General features: G+C 38.8%; 1 protein-coding gene across 1 annotated transcript; it reads left to right on the top strand.

Annotated features, from left to right (window-relative positions):
• The first annotated feature begins 15,649 nt into the window (after positions 1-15,649).
• On the top strand, positions 15,650-18,054 carry LOC134227919 (uncharacterized). Its single transcript, XM_062709660.1, has 3 exons — positions 15,650-15,667; positions 16,334-17,613; positions 17,803-18,054. The coding sequence occupies exons 1-3, from the start codon at positions 15,652-15,654 to the stop codon at positions 18,052-18,054; spliced, it is 1,548 nt and encodes a 515-aa protein (XP_062565644.1). The 5' UTR covers positions 15,650-15,651.
• Positions 18,055-18,322: the final 268 nt, after the last annotated feature.

Raw genomic sequence — 18,322 nt, 5'->3', positions numbered from 1 at the left:
ACACGCCATGCCCATAAATGATGACTGGAACATATCGGAAGAGAATTGTACCTGTCTGTCCTACGTGCGTGTTGCAATTCTGTGCGGAAACTTCATTAGTATGAGTTGTTTTCGAAGAGACTGTATCCTGGTACCTTGTATCATCATGAAGCAGCTCGTGATGCATGTAGGAACATCCATGTTTGCCGCACGGATTCTTCACCTCACAAGCACCAAAATGTTTTTTCAGGCACTTGCGACATAACTTTAATTGCTTAAGTATTGACCATCGTGCACGTATGTCAAGATGCTGGAACTTCTTACAAGCCGCTGCACTACTGCAGCTTCCTTGGCAGATTTCACATCCCTTGTTGATCTTCTTTTGAACCGGTTTCAATGTTGTGACTTCAGTTTCGAAATGCACGTTCAAATCTTCTCTCCTGTTACGTCTCTCCGTCTTCATGGTACTAATCGGTGCGCTAGAGGGTATGGTGACTACACATGCTGCCTCTACCAGCCTTTCCAACCAAATTCCGAAGTCTGAGAGTTTCACGGATCGTAACGTTTGACGATGTAGAGCCCAATTCAGTTTAATCGTTGATGGCAACCGATCAACCAGCTCTTGAAGTAGCGCCACGTTGCACAGTTGTTCTTCCAACCCGCTGGCCTCGATAGTCGCGCACATATTCTGAACGGCTATTCCGAAGTCGATGAGCGTTGAGAGCCTCTCAGTCCTTGGGGATGGCATACTTCGAATTCGGCAGACCAATGAATGAATTATTACCTCAGGCCGCCCAAAAAGAGTACGCAATGTTTGGATGACTCCCGCTAGTCCTGCCGGATATAGAAGTCGGCTTCGAACAGATTCTAAAGCTTTCCCCTTTAGACTGCGTTGCAAGCGCAGTAAGTTCTCTTCTTCACTATATCCACACATTCGGGTGGTATTCTCGTAGGTAGCAATAAAAAGTGGCCACTCCTCTGGCGCACCCGCGAATATTGGAAGCTCCTTTGCTACTGCTTGACGTGCAGCCAGTTGACTCCTGCTTAGATCTTGGCAGGAGTACGCAAACGTGATTGGGTTATCCGATGGAGAGAATTCCTGCGCTCCGGGATTTAAAACCCGGACCCCGCCATCAGGTCTTGCAGGATCCCCACTGCTCATCTGTAGAAGCTTCAGCCGCTCTTCAAGATGTTTCATCTCAAGCGCCTGCTTCTCAGCCAATAGCGACAGCTGCAACTCTACACTTGACCTTGCTTTCTCCAACGTTGGCTGACGATTTCCGGCTGCTGTGCCGTCGATCCCGCTAAAGGTTGTCGAGTTTGCATTCGGAGTTGTATTCGATTCAGGTACTCGAGATGTAAACTGCTGTTCCATTGCTTTCATCTGATTTTCGAACCGTTCTTGCTGCTGTTTCAAAGCTCTCTCTTGTTCCTGGTCCCGAATATGCAGCAAACGCTCGTACGACGACTTCTGCTCATTCATCAGCTCTTGCATATCCTTCATTTGTTGGTGCAATGCCTGGAGTTCTCCGGAACGCTTTGGAATTGTGCCCAGTGATAGGGTGTTTGTGTTCGTTGGCACTGTCGACGTTGACGAGCTAGCTGTACTTCGAGCCACACGTTTTGCTTCGCAATCCTTGCAGTTCCAGTCCGCATTTTCTATGCTCTGATCCACGCCCACGCACTCAAAATGACACCATTCACCACACGTATCACAACATACCATCCGACTGTTTTCCGAAGAGCCGCACACTTTGCATTTATCACTCAACATTCCTGATGAATCGCCTCGCCCTTGATCAGAAGCCTCACCCGATTCCTTTTCCCGGTTTGACCTTGGCATACCACTAATTGACAGCCCTCCCGATCGCGTAAACGAATTTTATAAAATTGTTGCAAACTGCAACAGAAAGACAGTTTCCGATTTCTTGAACGTTTATTTGACTTCAACGTTATAAAATTCCCACCGAAAAAATAGATCGAATGATCGTATTAGCCATGCTTATGTTTAAATCCCAATTGTAATATTAAGTAGCCTTAAGTACATCTTTTTATCTTTAGTATCTTATAAACAAAATATAGTCATGGGCTACTTACGTTTAGTATCCTTTCTGTTTCCTTTTGCGCTCAATATGCTGATTGGGAGTAGCAAAGCTTTTTAACGTGTTTAATGTTTGTGGTTCACGTTTCTAGCTTGCATGAATTCTACGGTAACTGCTATATTTTAATTTCAATTAATAAAGCGCTTCGATTGTAATATAACAAAACTAACCTGTATCTACTACACCGTACTATTTTATAGAGAATTCAACGTTTCTTTTAATCAAATTCAGTATTTACCATCACCAAACTCTTAAGTAGTTAAGTAGCTGTAATTATTTGTAATTTTAGGTAAGAGTATGCTAAATTAATTATCAAATTCGATAAACTGTGCCTCACCACGCTACACATAGCAATTATTGCCAGTTGGGATTGTTTACTTCGGTTGTACCTGATCTATTCAATTGTATTCGATCTCCCTCGCCTTATCATCAATCACAGAGTTACGTTCTGATAAGAGCTTGTTCACGCGGACAAGGTAAAAAGGTTCCGCAGAGCTGTATCGGTAGTGGTAGCACGAGGTAGGCAGATACTCAAGAGGTACGGTGAATTGAAACTATATGTTTCCATGTTGGTTCGTTGCAGCTACAGTTATCTAAGACTTCCGTTTGGTGCCAAAATATCGAAAACCTATTGAAATATGAATTTTTGCTATTACGTTGAAATCTTGGGTCATGTTTTACCTCAATTCATAATTTCTTCAATGCATTAGAAAAATTAAATTCTTTGAACAGTGCTACTCACATAAACCAATAAATAATCACATAAACCACATAAATAATGTGGTAGAATGATGAACAGCACACCCTTTTTTTGTTCTTAATAAGAAATGCAAAAATGCTAAGCCATGTTCTCCAGTATTAAATATATCCGCATAACAATTACAATAGAAACCTACATAAACACGTATGCATATATTAAATAACGTTCAATTTGTCATGTTATTAGTAATCTATGGTAAACTACGACGAGCAGCGATATCATTTGAACCTCGCTCCATACCTAGGTAGGTAGGTATATTATTTTCCATCCGCATCGCTTGCTGTCCGTTGCAATGTTTGCCAACGCACCGCGATGATTGAATTTTTCTATCATCACCACCACTCATCGCCAATCATCATCGCATCCGATCGCAAATCTCCAAATTCTGCTGGAAATAAATCGAGGCCGATGCAGAAGCAGTACGAACAGTAGGGGAAACTGGACACACATGATCCCCACTTTTTGTTTAGCATATTTCTCGATGTGACATGCACAGATTTGCACGCTTCTTTATGGACTTGATAAAGAATTTAATTATCTTTTCAAAAACGTCATTGGAAGCCATTATTTGTTCATGAAAGTAACCAAAAAATTGATTTTGCTGAAAGATAGAAAATTTGGCATTTTCAAAACTTGCGGGAGACTTGATCCCCATATAGGGGGAAATTGATCCCGTTAAGAGCTGACCATGTTTAGGTTCTTCCAAGTCTAATGAAAGGATGAATTGGTCTAGCCTCAAATCCTAACAATTCTTCATAGTCTGTCGTAATAGCAGTCGTACGAAAATTAAATAATGTTAGTATTAAGTAAGGCAAGTTTTTTGGTTCTCGAATAGAGTAATAGTGACAGATAGAATGTCTGCTATAGCAACAAAATTGGCATAGTGATGATGATTTATTTGCAAACCATTCACTCCATTAAAAGACAGTGGTCATATCACGACAACCATGATGTGCCCAAGAGGATCTCGTTTTGTGATTGATACAATTATGATTCCAAAAATGGTTGATCGATACATAAATATATCTTTGTAATTTTAGAATCCAATTTTATTAAATCTCTGAAAATAGGCCACAGTGCGAATGCCATGGCAAATGGTAAATATCCCTGAGTACCTGTTTTGAAATCAATAAAAAACTTGTGGTACGTCTAGATCGCCAGACTATTTACTACCAATACCACAACCGTAATCATACCAGGATGCTGACTTCATATATCAATATGGTACTATCACGCATCATCATTTTTATAGTGTGTGTTATTATTACACAAATGCGACTTCTCTTAAACAACTGACTAAAAGTTGTTGAATGTGCTTATTATTGAAAAATTATTTAAGAAGATTTACAAATAAATGTTGATTGTAACCAAACTTCTCCTAGCTCAAAAGGAAAGAATTTAGTAAGATAGAACAATACTGATTTTAAGCCCTGTGATTTGTTGAGTATTTTTAAAGCCTAATTTATACACTTTTTCATAGAAAATGATGTTAAAATGTATTTTATAAAGCTAATAAAAAATAAGTATGTTCAACTACATTTTCTTCTGGTTAATGAAATAAGGCTGTTGAGAAATTCAAATTGCGCGTCTGATTGACAAAATTAAATAGAAATAAATTTGTTTATACTTTTTAACTAGAAAAGAATTTTAACAGATAATCGATACATACAATACAATAATATGCAACGGTATACAACAAACGCCTCAATATATGCAATTTCGGGATCAAGTGTGTCCAAACTGTGGGGGATCAAGTGTGTCCATGTTGAGTATTTATCTTGTTTTGTTTTTTGTATTCAATGGAAAATAAGCAATAGTTAATTTAATGAATTTATTCAATTCTACAATGATAAAACTTTGTTCAGTAAAAGTTTGGTACGTTTTGGTTGGACATATCCAAAGTTATTAAACTTTTATTTTTTGAAGAAAAAAAGGATTGAGAATGCTCAAATAATAAAACCTCTCTAAAACCCATATACATAAAGTAACTAATATAAAATGTTACTCAGATTCAATAATCTATCTAACGGATCCGTTTGCACATATCACTGGTATAAAAATGTAATTAGTTTTCGAGAAAACAGGGGGGGATCATGTGTCCCCGGGGATCATGTGTGTCCAGTTTCCCCTACGACATTTTTGCACACACCGTAGTCAGTCACTCACCACATGGTGATGAATCAAAGCCGAAGCTAATGCAGTACGAATAAATACGAAACATATTCATACAGGATTCACTCGTCAGCTTTGGGAAGATATATTTTGTGCGGTTCATTCGGGATGCATCGTTTATCGTTCTTCTCCGATTCCTTTCGCAAAATATGAGTGAATGCGAGATACTTGATGCGATTTCCAGTAACCCTGCTTCTCTCTGACAATTCTGGGATTTTTTTCTCGAATTATCATCTTCTCTCCTTGTATTCTTGGTCAAATTCTTTCAACCGAACCTTTCAAGTTTCATCTACAAAAATTGCTGTGAAATTATCATCAAAGAAATCAAGAGGGTTTAACTCTCCTAGATTTTATATTCATTACCCATCACATCCCATCCCATCCCAGGGATGGGATCTTCTTCAGTTACTAAGAACTCTTGTAGGACTATCGGCTATGTCCTGCTGGAATTTTCTTTCTGGTCTTCTTTGTTGGCATTACATCCCCCATGTGAAAATAGCCGCATCGCATTAACTGTTAGGTTCCTAAGTCGATTCACCATTTTTGCATTCTTCTTGTGTCATAAGACTAACACGATGAGGCTCATGAGTATCAAAAGTAACAAAAAAAACTTACATCGTACCATGATTTGAATCCTTGGCCTTGCTCTGTAGCCACCAAGAAGTTAGGCTCCGATATTAAGATGTCAAATCTATGCAGTGAAATCACTTTAACTACAGGTTATGATCACCAAGGAAAGTGCTATGGAGGCACAATTCAGGGTTTCGTTGCGACTAAAAATAAGCGGAGGAATATTTTTTTATGAGCGGTAAAATATTGAGTGAAATCGTTTCTTCTGCTGCTGATTGAATTTCCTCACGCCCACGGATTCCTCTAATTCCTCGAATTTAATTCATGTTTATTGTGGATTATTTAATCAAATTTAACCAAAAATCTATTGTCGAACTATTCATTTTACTAAATTACCTCTTAGCGGCTAATATTCGCTTTCAACATTCGACTAAATTTCCATTCGACTAAATGGGACAGTTCGTCGAATGAGGTTCAGTCGAATGACATTTGGTCGAATGGACGTTAAGTCAAAAGTACATTTAGTCGAATGAAAATTGAAAGTGAATTTGAGCATAATAGGTCGGTTTCGCCTAGTCAAAAAGAGATTTATACTCGGATTTAGATAATTTTCCAGAGAAAATAAATTAACAAAATGATACACCGAATTTGGAAATAAAGCTCTGTGATTAGTGATCAACATTATGTAGCAAATACTTCATCGTAGCTGGCTTTGGGATATTTCGTTGATTGATATTTAGTCGAAGGGACATTTGGTCAAATGGACATTTAATCGAGAGTAAAGTGTAGCATAGGTTTTCTTATTCTTTCATGGATAAACTTCCTTTCACTCAATATTTACACAATAATTAGTTCAGTATAAAATTTACTTCCAATCATAGTTAGTTAATGGTTGGTCAAAAAACTTAATATCAACTAAATGGCCATACGACCAAATGGTTTTACGACGTAATGTGAAGTAACCAGACATCCTGGATTATGCGGGACTAATGACGTTTAGTCGAAAGGATATTTGGTTGAAGGAGCATCTAGTCGGATGGAAATTTTGTCGAATGATGAAAGCAAAATTAAGCCGGTAATAGATAATTTAGTAAAATGGATAATTAGTCAATAGATTTTTGGTTATGAATAAATAATCTTCAAGAGACATGGATGAACTGGTTAGACAAATTCAGTGCACGTAAGAGAAAGTTCAATCAGCAGCGGAAGAAACAAATACGGAAGCTAATGAAGATTTTTCACCTGAGCAAATGGAAACTGACGAAGACACTACTAGTGAGCTATAGAAAAATTGAAGACCTACAGAAATAGCAAAATAATAAACAAAATGCCCTGTTTTTCGACACAAGATCAAAAACTGATGATATCAATGCCATTTTGTCAATATTTCATTGTAGTCGGCTTTGGAACATTGCGTTGATTGTCATTTAGTCGAACGATATTTGGTCAAATGACGTTTCGTCGAAAGGAAGTTTAGTCGAAAGAACATTTGATCGATTTCTTATTCTTTTCATTGATACTTTTTCTTTCACTCCATAATTAGTTCAGTATGAAATTGACTTCGAACCATAATTCGTTAAATATTGGCCGAAAATTCAATCGACATCATTGAACTCGAGGAGTTGTAACCCATCAAGTATCAAGTATCATTGGAAAAAATATTTTTTGGCCGTATATTAGGTTGTATAGGTAAATCGTAGTTGGTTATAAAGGATCGCCAAAGTCAAAATCCTTTCGGGAATATTCATTGTTTTCCTATTATTTATTCTTATTATGAACCCATTATTCTTTAGGTAATATTGGAGCAATAATTATGTGACTTTTTGAAATACCACAATAAATTCTTTTATTTTTTTATTATTTTTGACTAAAGTTCCTTTCTTTCAAATATCAATTCAACTAAACGTCATTCGACCTAATATATCAATATTACTCATTTAAAAATCCGCTTCTGACGAAATGTTCATACGACCAAATGTCCATTCGACGTAATGGCCTTTCGACCAAATGTCAATCGACGAAATGGTATAGATTCTATTTGGCTAAATGTAGCCAAATGAAAATCAGCTTTCGACCTAATGTCCATTCGACCAAATATCCTTTCGGCCAAACGCCATTCGACCAAATTTACGAATATTCTTAAATCTAAAATCTGATTTTGACTAAATGTCCCTTCGACCAAATGTCTATTCGATGTAGTGTCCTTTCGACCAAACGACATTCGACCAAATGTCCTACGCATCTAGTGGACTAAAAATTCATTTTCAACTAAATATCCCTTCGATCAAATGTCCATTCGACCAAACGTCATTCGACTAAATGTCCTACGCATCTAGTGGATTAAAAAAACATTTTCGACTAAATGTACCTTCCACCAAATGTCCATTCGACGTAATACGCTTCCGATCAAATGTCATTCGACTTAAAGTCTTTCGACAAAATGGTGTAGATTCCTTAATATTCATTCGACTAAGTGTCCATTCGACCAAATGTCCTTTCGACTAAATGTCATTCGACAAAACGTCGTTCGACGAACCGCTCCAAAGCCATTTTATACAATAACAAAAGTTTTGAACACTTTTTCATCCCACAATGGCGTAAAAAATTATCTCACCGACATATAACTAGAACAGCCCTTGTTAACTTTCAGCGTGATTTGCGCTAATAAGTTAATATAATTTATGTTTAGGAGTAGGACACTAATTACGTAAGCACGAATCTATACCATTTCGTCGAATGACATTTGGTCGAAATGACATTACGTTGAATGGACGAATGGACAATTAGTCGAAATCAGATTTCGGAATGAAGAATCTTCGTACAATTGGTCGAATGACGTTGGTTCGAAAGCGAATTTTCTAATTGAAAATCTTGGTACATTTAGTCTAATGATGTTCCGTCGAATAGCTATTTGAAAGAAAAGAACTTTAGTCAATCACAATAAAAAAAGATTTATTGTGGTGTTTCTAAAAGTCTCATTATTATTGCTTCAATATTATCCAAAGAATGGTGGGTTCATAAAAAGAATAAATATTAGGAAAACGGTGAATATTCCGAGAATATTTATTCTCGACTGGATAATAACTTTGGTGAACCCCTCTAACCGACTACGATCAATGTATACCACCTGGTCAAAAGCAATTCAGTCGAATGATGTTTCATCATTAGACATGACGTCGAATAGGTTAGGTCATATGACCATTTGGTCGGAATTAAATTGTTGGCCAATATATTTCGAATTATTTAAGACAATTTAATTCTTAACTAATTATTGTATAAATATTGAAAGAAAGAAAGAGTTGCAATAAATATTATTCCACTCGACTAAATGTCCCTTCGACTAAAAGTCCTTTCAACGAAATATCCTTTCGACTAAATGGCCATTTGATCAAATGTCCATTCGACTAAATGTACATTTGACTTAATTTCCATTCGACTAAATGTCCATTCGACTAAATGTCCCTTCGACCAAATGTACTTTCGAGTGAATGTCATTCAACGAACTGTCCCAACGCCCGTAAGCACTAACTTTCTTATGTTCCATTAAAAAAAAGTATGAGAAAAATCTTACATGGGGGAGAGTGTCAAACAATTTAAAAAGGATCATGTTCGTCACCTAGCAAAAAAAACATTTGAAGAATAAATTTGAACCGCGCCGATCCGAGTGGCAGCCGCCATAAGAAAATTGCATTCACACCGCTGCCAGTTCAAAGGTCTAAGGCACAGGTCTAAAGCTGAGAGCATTTTGGAGGCCATTGCTGCTGGAAATTGTAGAATATCAACATGGGGCATACTAAAAAATTCTCTGGGTATTTTGATGTGCGCATTGAGTAATTTTTCTATAAATTAAGAGTTAGAATTAAAGTTTCGAAGTCATAAATGTTTTGAATGAATTGCAGTGTCCTAAACGGTATCCTTAACTAATGTTGGTCTGATTTGGTATATTATGTGAAAAATTTCAACAAAATCGGTAATAATAGTAATATAAATTGCTTACGAACAAAATCACTTCTTCTTCATATATTTCGTTTAACTAATTTGTTTTTTTTTCACGCTAGAACTGGATTGCAAATGATTACTGAAGTAACCAAGTTGACCATAACAGCAAATTTTTTTTTATTGTCTTTATTAATGAGGTTTTCGGCCCTAGACAGGTTCACCTCAAGCAAATAAAATTGAAAAACACAGAAATAAATGGAGGAGTGGCTAAACAGGCGATTCCAAAGTCGAAAGAAAGCCGTACTAATCCCTTTCGAAAACGATTGAGTTCATGGAAATCGGTCAGCGCATTACTGAGAGCGATCACTTCGTGCGAGATGACTAAGTCTTTAAAAAGTTAAGTGACATCCACGTGAATAGTTTCATTAAATGAAAGTTGTTATTAAACTAAACTTGTTTCAAAAGTCCATGGGGCCATACCTTCAGGTATTTTTCTCCTGAACTACAATTCTTAAACCAAGCCATCAAAACTTCCCATTTATCTTCATCAACAGTCAATATTCGCCAATCACCGAATTCAATGAACCGCACAAATGTCATTTAAAACTTCATCACAAAAAACCGCCGGTAAAAGGACCGCAATTACCAACTCATTCCATGCAAAGTTTTGGGGAACCCTGACAAATTTAACACCGGCCACATTTTTTTCAACACTGGAATATGATAGCCAGCCGGTGTGTTTCGGATGGTTAAGCCCGTAGTACACTCTTTGCCATAACGACAAATATGTGTCAAGTTCATCGAGGCACCTATCAGACTAGATTAGAAATCGACATGAATATCAGGCAGATCTGACAAATATTTGTCATTAAGACAAATAGTGTTCTGATAGCTTTTCCAAACCAAGTTATGGCGCGATGCATTTTCGATGCACCATCAGTGAGCATCATTGAGCGACCCGTTTCGGAAAAGCGTGACGCGATAATGGCAGCCACGTGAAGGTACCATAATAAAATAAAGAAAAATTCTCGAATTCAAAATTGCAAGTAGTCATTCGCATATCGACCAATTCGATATTTGCCTTACTCGAACACCAAAGTTGTTCCGAAAGACTATCATTTCACTTCAAAAACGGACTTTTCATATGAGACACAGAGTCCGAATATGATATTTGGCCGAATAGGTCATTTGGTCGAATAGGTCATTTGGTGAACAGGTGAAAAGTAAGTAGTGAGAAGTGAGAAGTGAGACGTCTCACTACTCACTTCTTGTTCTTGTTTATCCAATTCGGCCAAATGACCTATTCGGCCAAATTTCCTATTTGGCCAAATGTACTATCCTACCAAATGTCCTATTTGGCTGAATGTCCTATTTAGCTAAATGTTCTTTTCGGCCAAATATCCTTTTCGGTCAAATGTCCTTTTCGGTCAAATATCCTATTCGCCCAAATGATCTATTCGGCCAAATGTCCTATTCGGCTAAATGACTTTCGGCTGTTAGCTGTTCAGCCAAATGGTTTATTCCGCCAAACAATTTTTGGCCTAGTGGCCTTCGGCCAAATGGCATTCAGGCCAAACGGCCTTTTCCCATGCCCCTATGATTCCAGGCGCGAGATATATCTATTTCTTAACGATCATCCATTGTGTTTGAAAGATACGGAGAGCATGTTGTATTGAACTATACAAAGTTTATGTCTCGGCTAAATGCTAAAAGGCAATATCAGCACTAGATGAATTAATGTGGGTTTTTGGGGGACGTATACCATTCGGTCTGCCGATAATAGCTTCACTTGCTGCTCCCGTTTCCTGTTGCCGTCTGCCCTTTTGCATCGATGTAAAGTTTTATTGAGCGATGATAATCGCTTTACGATAAACCGATATTTGAATCGGTACTTTTTGTTGGGTGCGGAAAGGGTGACCTCCCGTAGGGTGAGGGTGAGGCCGAGTTCAACCGTTTGTTGTCTCATTTATCGCAACTTTGGATCGACGAAGGCGGCCAGCAGCAGCATCAGCATCATCACCGGTCGATTATGCTTTCCATTGAGGGAGGGGAAATTTTTCGATTATTCCAGAAATCGTGTCGAATGATCGTAATGGTTGCGCAATTGAAGGTTCTTGTTGGATGGTTCGGATAGAATCGGACAAACGCTTCTATTCCGAATGGTTTAACGTATGAAGTCCATGGATTGCTGCAATAACCGTTAGGTTTGATAACGATGGGTCAGTAACTATCAAGGCAATACAATTTGTCGTCATTTTTGGTTAGGCTCTTGATTGTACTTTTCGAAAACAATTTTGGCTGAACAAAGACTCTATTTGTACATTTAACTATCAGAATTTATGTTTGTCCAGTTTTTTCATTATTATTTATTTTTCCGAATAATATTCTTTTATTTACAGACTTTTTTTATTTGACAACGGTCCAAGAGATGAGCCAGCCTAGGGCTGAAAATCTCTTTAATAAAGATATATATATAAAAAAAAAATTGACAACTGTAGTTGTATTAAAAAGAATTTAAAAAATCAGCAACAATGAAGAACCATTTTTTGAGTAAACAAATTTTGCCATGACATTCTGGCAAGGCCAAGGATCCAAACCCTTCTTAAGAAAGTGTCATTGACTCACCCGCGTGGTCCACACCTCAACAAGCCGCCAGCGCCTGTGCGTTGGCCACAGATCGCTACTCATAAAGTTGTCAATCGAGTTTCTTCAGTCCACAGCGTCAGTTCCGACGCTAACCGCTGCTGCTCTTTGGACGTTCGTCCATGGACTTGCCCTCCCCAGCCGCTGTAACTGCTGCCGCTGTTGGTGGTGGCACAGCAATCGAAAAATTAAGGCACTTGCTCTTATCTATTTTCGCGTCTCGGTCGTTTTCCGATGATGCATGCAATCATGACGGTTTCGTAAACCTGCAGCAGCAGCTGCAGCGCAGACCGAGAGTGTACTTGACTTTGGTACCCCTTTTTTTCTCGCACCCGCCCGCGCCTAGCTGCATACGCCTTAACTGGAGTGCGCATAATGATCTCCATCCGATCGTGTTCGTCCGTCAGGCCAGCAGCAAGCAGTTGAGGTCTCGGTACCGGTAATTTTCGTACCCATGTAAGGCCGTAATTTCCAGCACGCACTCACACTCGCTTGTGGTTCTTGTGCCCGGGTTGGGTTGTCGTCGTCGTCGTTGACTCCGTGTGTTGACAGCGAACGTGCTGAAGGAAGATTGATCGTATCAAACTGGATCTATCTCTGTAATCAATACGATCATCATCATCGTCGTCATAAAAAGGGAAGGGGAAGGCAGGTCCAGTTCGATCGACTCTGGAGTCCCCGTGGATGATGAATCGAGGCAGCGAGCGTGTTGAGTAATTGCTGGATTGATTTTACCTCTGTTTGTTGCATCCTGGGGTACATGCAATGATGCCAGATGTGTAATCATAGTATCGTGATATTTTTTTTCAAAAATATTTGGTTTTGGGCGGTGTTGGTAATATCAACGCCTTTTTTTGGTTAGTTTAACCAAAATTATTATTTCTTCATAAATTTAATTTTTGCCTTTCTCGTATTTTCAATTATGAATACCTAAATCCTCAAATGCATTGCAGATTATTTCTAGAGATTCATGACTGGTAAACATATGTTAACCTGTAGTCTAGACTTAATAAAAGTCACACTTCTATGCATAGGGTTTCTAAGAATTCCTGTTGAAAGATTTCATGAATGTCTGTACATGAATTTCTGGATTGACTGTATACGAACTTCCAGAAATCATGCAAAAAAAAATCACAGAAAATCTGCAGAGAAACAATTGAACTACTGTTGAGGAATTCGAGAAGTCCTTTAGTGTTAATTCTTACCGAGGATGGCGAGGAAGTTCAGCAAAAATGTTCAAAGCTTCAAGCAAAAGAGTTCACAAAGATCTTTCAGAAAAATACCAGAAAATGAGCGGAGGAAACGGATTCTAAATAGCACACTCACAGAATTTCTGTCAAAAATAGCACAAACCCAGCCAAAAAAATCCCAGAATTGCTTTACATTAATTTTTGAAATTCCTCCGGAATTTGGAAAATACTGAAATGCCTCCTGAGAAATCCACAGAACTCACTCGGAGAAATTAACAGATTTTTTTCTCCAAAATTCATAGAGGAATTGCGAAATTACGACTGAAGAATTTACAAAATTTTTCACAGTGGCTATTTTATCTAAACAATTCCTGTTCGGGAAATTCTTTTCCCCGAATTCATGAATTATTTTTATGCAACGTTCCAATGCATTGCGATTTGTTTGGTAAATTCTAAAAATAAAAGAAGATGATCAAAATAGGAAGAGAATTGAGGTAGAAGTTCTACCATAGAACTCGTGTTCACTGAGTTAGCCTCCAACGCGCTACTTCTAGGCCGTCCTTGTCTTTTGAGAATGGAATAAGTGTAACCAGCTATGAATTTTATTGACTGATGTAAACTATACAACCCCATAAATGAAGTACCATAAATTTACAAATTTTATGATTTCATGATTTTATGTTCATGATTTTGGGAATGAATTTGTTTCCGTGTGTCAATTCTCAGATGTCTTCAGAATTGACAGATGTCTCAGGTATTGAGAAATTCACTTAGGAAGGGGCATCAGGGACTATATGCCCACAATCTTGACGATCGCTCTCCAGAACAACTGCGAGTTGTGATGCCTGCCTAAGATGTGGTGGAGTTTGACAGTTGACTCTGTTAAACTTTAAAAAAAGGTGCATGTATCCGCAAGCAGACTACGCCAAAGCGGCCGTGTGCCACTCAAAGCGCACAAACCCGAGTCTTGGTGTTACGTTAGTTTAGGTGTTAGGAGACAGGTTTGTGTAGACCCAATAACCCGTCTTTAAAAGCATTCATAACTAATGACATAAAAGATAATACGACTAGATACAATCGGCATGGACTTTACAACCTTGAATGTGAGCAGTTAGTGAAGGAGAAGAATGCAGCACGGACGAGATTGCTGCAAAACCGTACGAGGGCGAACGAGACATGAGACAAACAGTCGCGGAACAGACAAATCTCCATTTTCCGTAGGAGAAAGTGCCAGCAGGAGGATCGAGACAGATCAGGTGTTTGCCGTACGCCAGATATTGCAGAAATGCCGCGAATACAACGTACCCACACATCATCTATTCATACGATGCAATCAATCGTGACCAGCTATGGCAGCTAATGCACGAACATGGTTCTCGGATAAGGTGATACGGTTGGTCGAGGCGAGGATGGATCGGGTGATGTGCGTAGTTCGTGTTTCATTCTCGAGGGGCATTCTCGAGTCCCTTCGAGTCCCCTCCCCGTGGCAACGCCACTGGACTATCTACAAAACGCTTATTATACCGGTAGTCCTCTACGGACAAGAGACATGTGTAGTGAATAGGGCTGCGAATAAGAATAAATAGTTAAACAAAAAAAAAGTAATATTTACCGCTACAATTATTCTCCTTCGCACGATTTCACTTTTCACTGGCTAAATATTTATTTACATCTAAATGTCAAAAAGCATTGACATACTATAAAAAGATGTGAATCGATATTGTACTTTAAAAAGAAAAAGGAGAATTATGAGTGAATATATATATTAATTTGTGCCTAGGGGATTATACATTTATACCATGTTCGCACTATGCACGGAATAACACGTTATTTTAATTATCAACAAAAGAAATGTGCTATTTTGCAAACTTAGTATTATGGTTCATAACATAAGCACCAAAATAATTATACTGTGTTGCGTAAACAGTACATTATTTCGTTGTTAAGTTTTCGTCATAGCGTAATGATTTTAAAGATTAGTGATAGCACTCGAATAGAATTTGCGACTTATCGATACAGCATGCTAATATTTATTTCACGTGTAATTTAGGTTATTATTATACGTCTCTTGACACGGAAAATGTTCCTGAAGGGAAAATAAAATAAACGCAGGAATAAGAGAAACGCAACGGAACGCAAAGTCAGCCCCGGAAGAAATGAACGTGTGATTGAAATACTTGGCTCATTCTGGAAACGATTTTCTTAAGCGAAGGATCGCTGACGTTGATGCTCCGGAAACAAAAAAAACTGGTCTGGTGAATTTATTATTTCGATTAAAGAAAAACGAAGATACGACATGGCGCAGTCGGCAGGTGAGCATGAAACATATAATTTTTTTTAATTTTAATCATGTGTTGGACGAACAATTTTGCAACACACGCAAAAAAAAAAAGAAAAAAAAGAAAGATGGTGGATCAAGGTTGTGAAAAAGATGTAGAGCGAGTAGGCCTCTGCAATGAAAATCAGAGCGTGCAGGACTCTGTTTGGCAATCACACTAATAAATCCGAAGAGCGTGAAGGACTCTTCACAATGTAAGATTGCAAATGATGTAGTGCGAGTAGGCCTCTACAATGGAAATCAGAGCGTGCAGGTCTCTGTATGGCATTCACAGTAATACCTTTGAAGAGCGTGAAGGACTCTTCATAATATAAGATTGCATTAGATGTAGAGCGAGTAGGCCTCTACGGTAGGAATCAGAGCGTGCAGGTCTCTGTATTACAATCATGGTAATAGATTTGAAGAGCGTGCAGGACTCTTCATAACATTTCAGACTGTAAAGTGAGCAGGCCTTTACTAAACAAAGCGTTTAGGAATTCCACAATAACATAATCTTAAATATGTTAGGAAATATGGCTGTACAATGGGAACCAGTTGTGGTAAAGAAAGCCATAAATGCTAATAATTAAACTGATTGTGGAAGCGTTTAGGCCTCTCATGTGTATGGTACTCTATAGAGTTGTTTTCTGTTTGGTTGCAGGAAGATATGTTCGAGCCCCGCAGAGCGCGGAGGAAAACGACCTGTTTACCGATTTAGCGGAGCAGCTTGCGGAAGAAAAGGAGATGAGAGCACATTTGGCAAATGAACTTGAGCTTTCTCGCAAAGAGGTAGAAGAGCTTCGAGCTGGACTCCATGCGAAGGACACGGGTAGTAACGTTGACAGTCAAAATCCAGAATTTGACGTACAAGCTGGTTTCAGCAGCACACATCGCATTCCAAGCCATCCTGTTGCGTCTCGTAGTTTCGAGGAATCGAGGTTCCTGTCATCCATGAACCAGCTGTCCGTCGCATCCATTAACGTCCCCGAGTGCAAAGCAGCTAATGACGAACAAATCCACAGACATACTTTTGAATTGTGGAAAGATTTGCTCGTTGACTCGATGAAGCTGGCAGGAATTGAAGAAGAATCGGTTATGTATACTATCTTCAAGGTGAAGGCCGGACCTCGTCTACTGGAAATTTTCAGAAATACAAAGTCCGACGCCGATGCCCCGGATGCAGTATTGGAACCGTTTTCGAATGCCATGCATAGGCTTAAGACGTATTTTGGCTCTGGGTCGGACGTTATGTTGATGAGGCGACGATTGACAATGATGATCCAGAAAGACGAGGAATCCGATCTGAACTTTATATTAAGGGTTGGTTCAACAGCTAGGCTATGTGAATACGACCAGAATAAGGAATTTGATGAGATAATCTCAACGGTGGCAGAACATGCTACAAGACGAGATGTGCGAACCGCTGCGTTGAAAATGTTGAATCGCAAGTGCAACTTCACCGATCTTGTCGATAAAGTTCGGGAGCTGGAAGCAATTCGACTCAATGAAGAGTACGTTATGCTAAAACGCGGGAAGCAGTCCGATAAGACATCAGCAGCACTGGTCGCTCCATTACGGTTGACAACAAACTGGGAAGCCACTCGTTTCACTCGAGGAAATGTGAATAATCGTGGATACTCTGGTCGACGAGCCAACTGGCGCCCTTCGAGAGGCAGACAGTCGTTCACCGAAGGAAGGGTTCAACCAAAGACATTCCATCAGAACGGAGAAAGATGTTGGCGGTGCTACAGCGTCTATCATTCGGCGGACGCCTGCAGGGTCAAATCTAAGACATGCAACAGATGCGGAATTGTGGGGCATATCCAGAGGGCGTGTACAAACACAAACTTTAAGCGCTCTGCTGAGGAAGCTTTGGAAACAGTGCCGGCCAAGATCGCCGCTGTCGAGAAGGTAGAGGAAATTACAGCCATGGAAGATATGGTAAGTGCCGTCACAGAAGATTAAATATGCGTACATAAGAAATCATTAAAGCTTGAAATAAAGCATTGTTTTTATTTATTAGTTCGTTACATACTTTAAGTACAAAGATTCCAATAAATATGTTAAAATTGGCAGTAAGAATAAGTATTATTTGAATTGAAGAAAACTCATGGGTTCATTATTGTACAGGTATTTAACCACAACGAAAAAGGTCAAGTTAACTCTGGTCTTAGACAGCCATCTACGCGTGCTTTTGAGTTGGAAGAAAAACCAAAAACAAAGGCTTCATCAGTTTCGCTCGAACTGTCTTGGCCCAACATTTTGGAAAACGAAAATGAATTTGACAAGCTTGATACTAGAAATATAAATGTTGTAAGTATGGGTGAATGGAATTTAGAAAAGTTAAAATTGATTAGATATTTTTACACTATCATTAGCTGAACCATCTACATCCAGAAGTACCCAGAACAGTTCCACATCAGTTGGTCGAGTCTTCGGATGAAGGAATAGTACTTGCAACAGTGGCGGGATTCCGATGTTCGTTCTTAGTTGACTCGGGAGCACAAGTGAACACATTCACCGAGGACTCATTTCGAAATTTAATCTCAAATCCTAAGTACAATAAGGAAGTGTTTAACGTGAGCCATCAAACTGACCGACCACTTAAAGCGTACGCTACGTCTGGGGAAATAGCAGTAATCGCAACATT

Source organism: Armigeres subalbatus, chromosome 1 (genome assembly GCF_024139115.2).
Source record: "Armigeres subalbatus isolate Guangzhou_Male chromosome 1, GZ_Asu_2, whole genome shotgun sequence".
Classification (NCBI taxonomy): domain Eukaryota; kingdom Metazoa; phylum Arthropoda; class Insecta; order Diptera; family Culicidae; genus Armigeres; species Armigeres subalbatus.
This window is presented reverse-complemented; position numbering and strand designations above follow the sequence as displayed.

Excerpts from the sequence above, each read along its gene's own strand:
- LOC134227919 (XM_062709660.1), top strand. Across the intron at positions 17,614-17,802 it reads TTACAGCCATGGAAGATATG|GTATTTAACCACAACGAAAA; the intron begins GTAAGTGCCGTC and ends ATTATTGTACAG.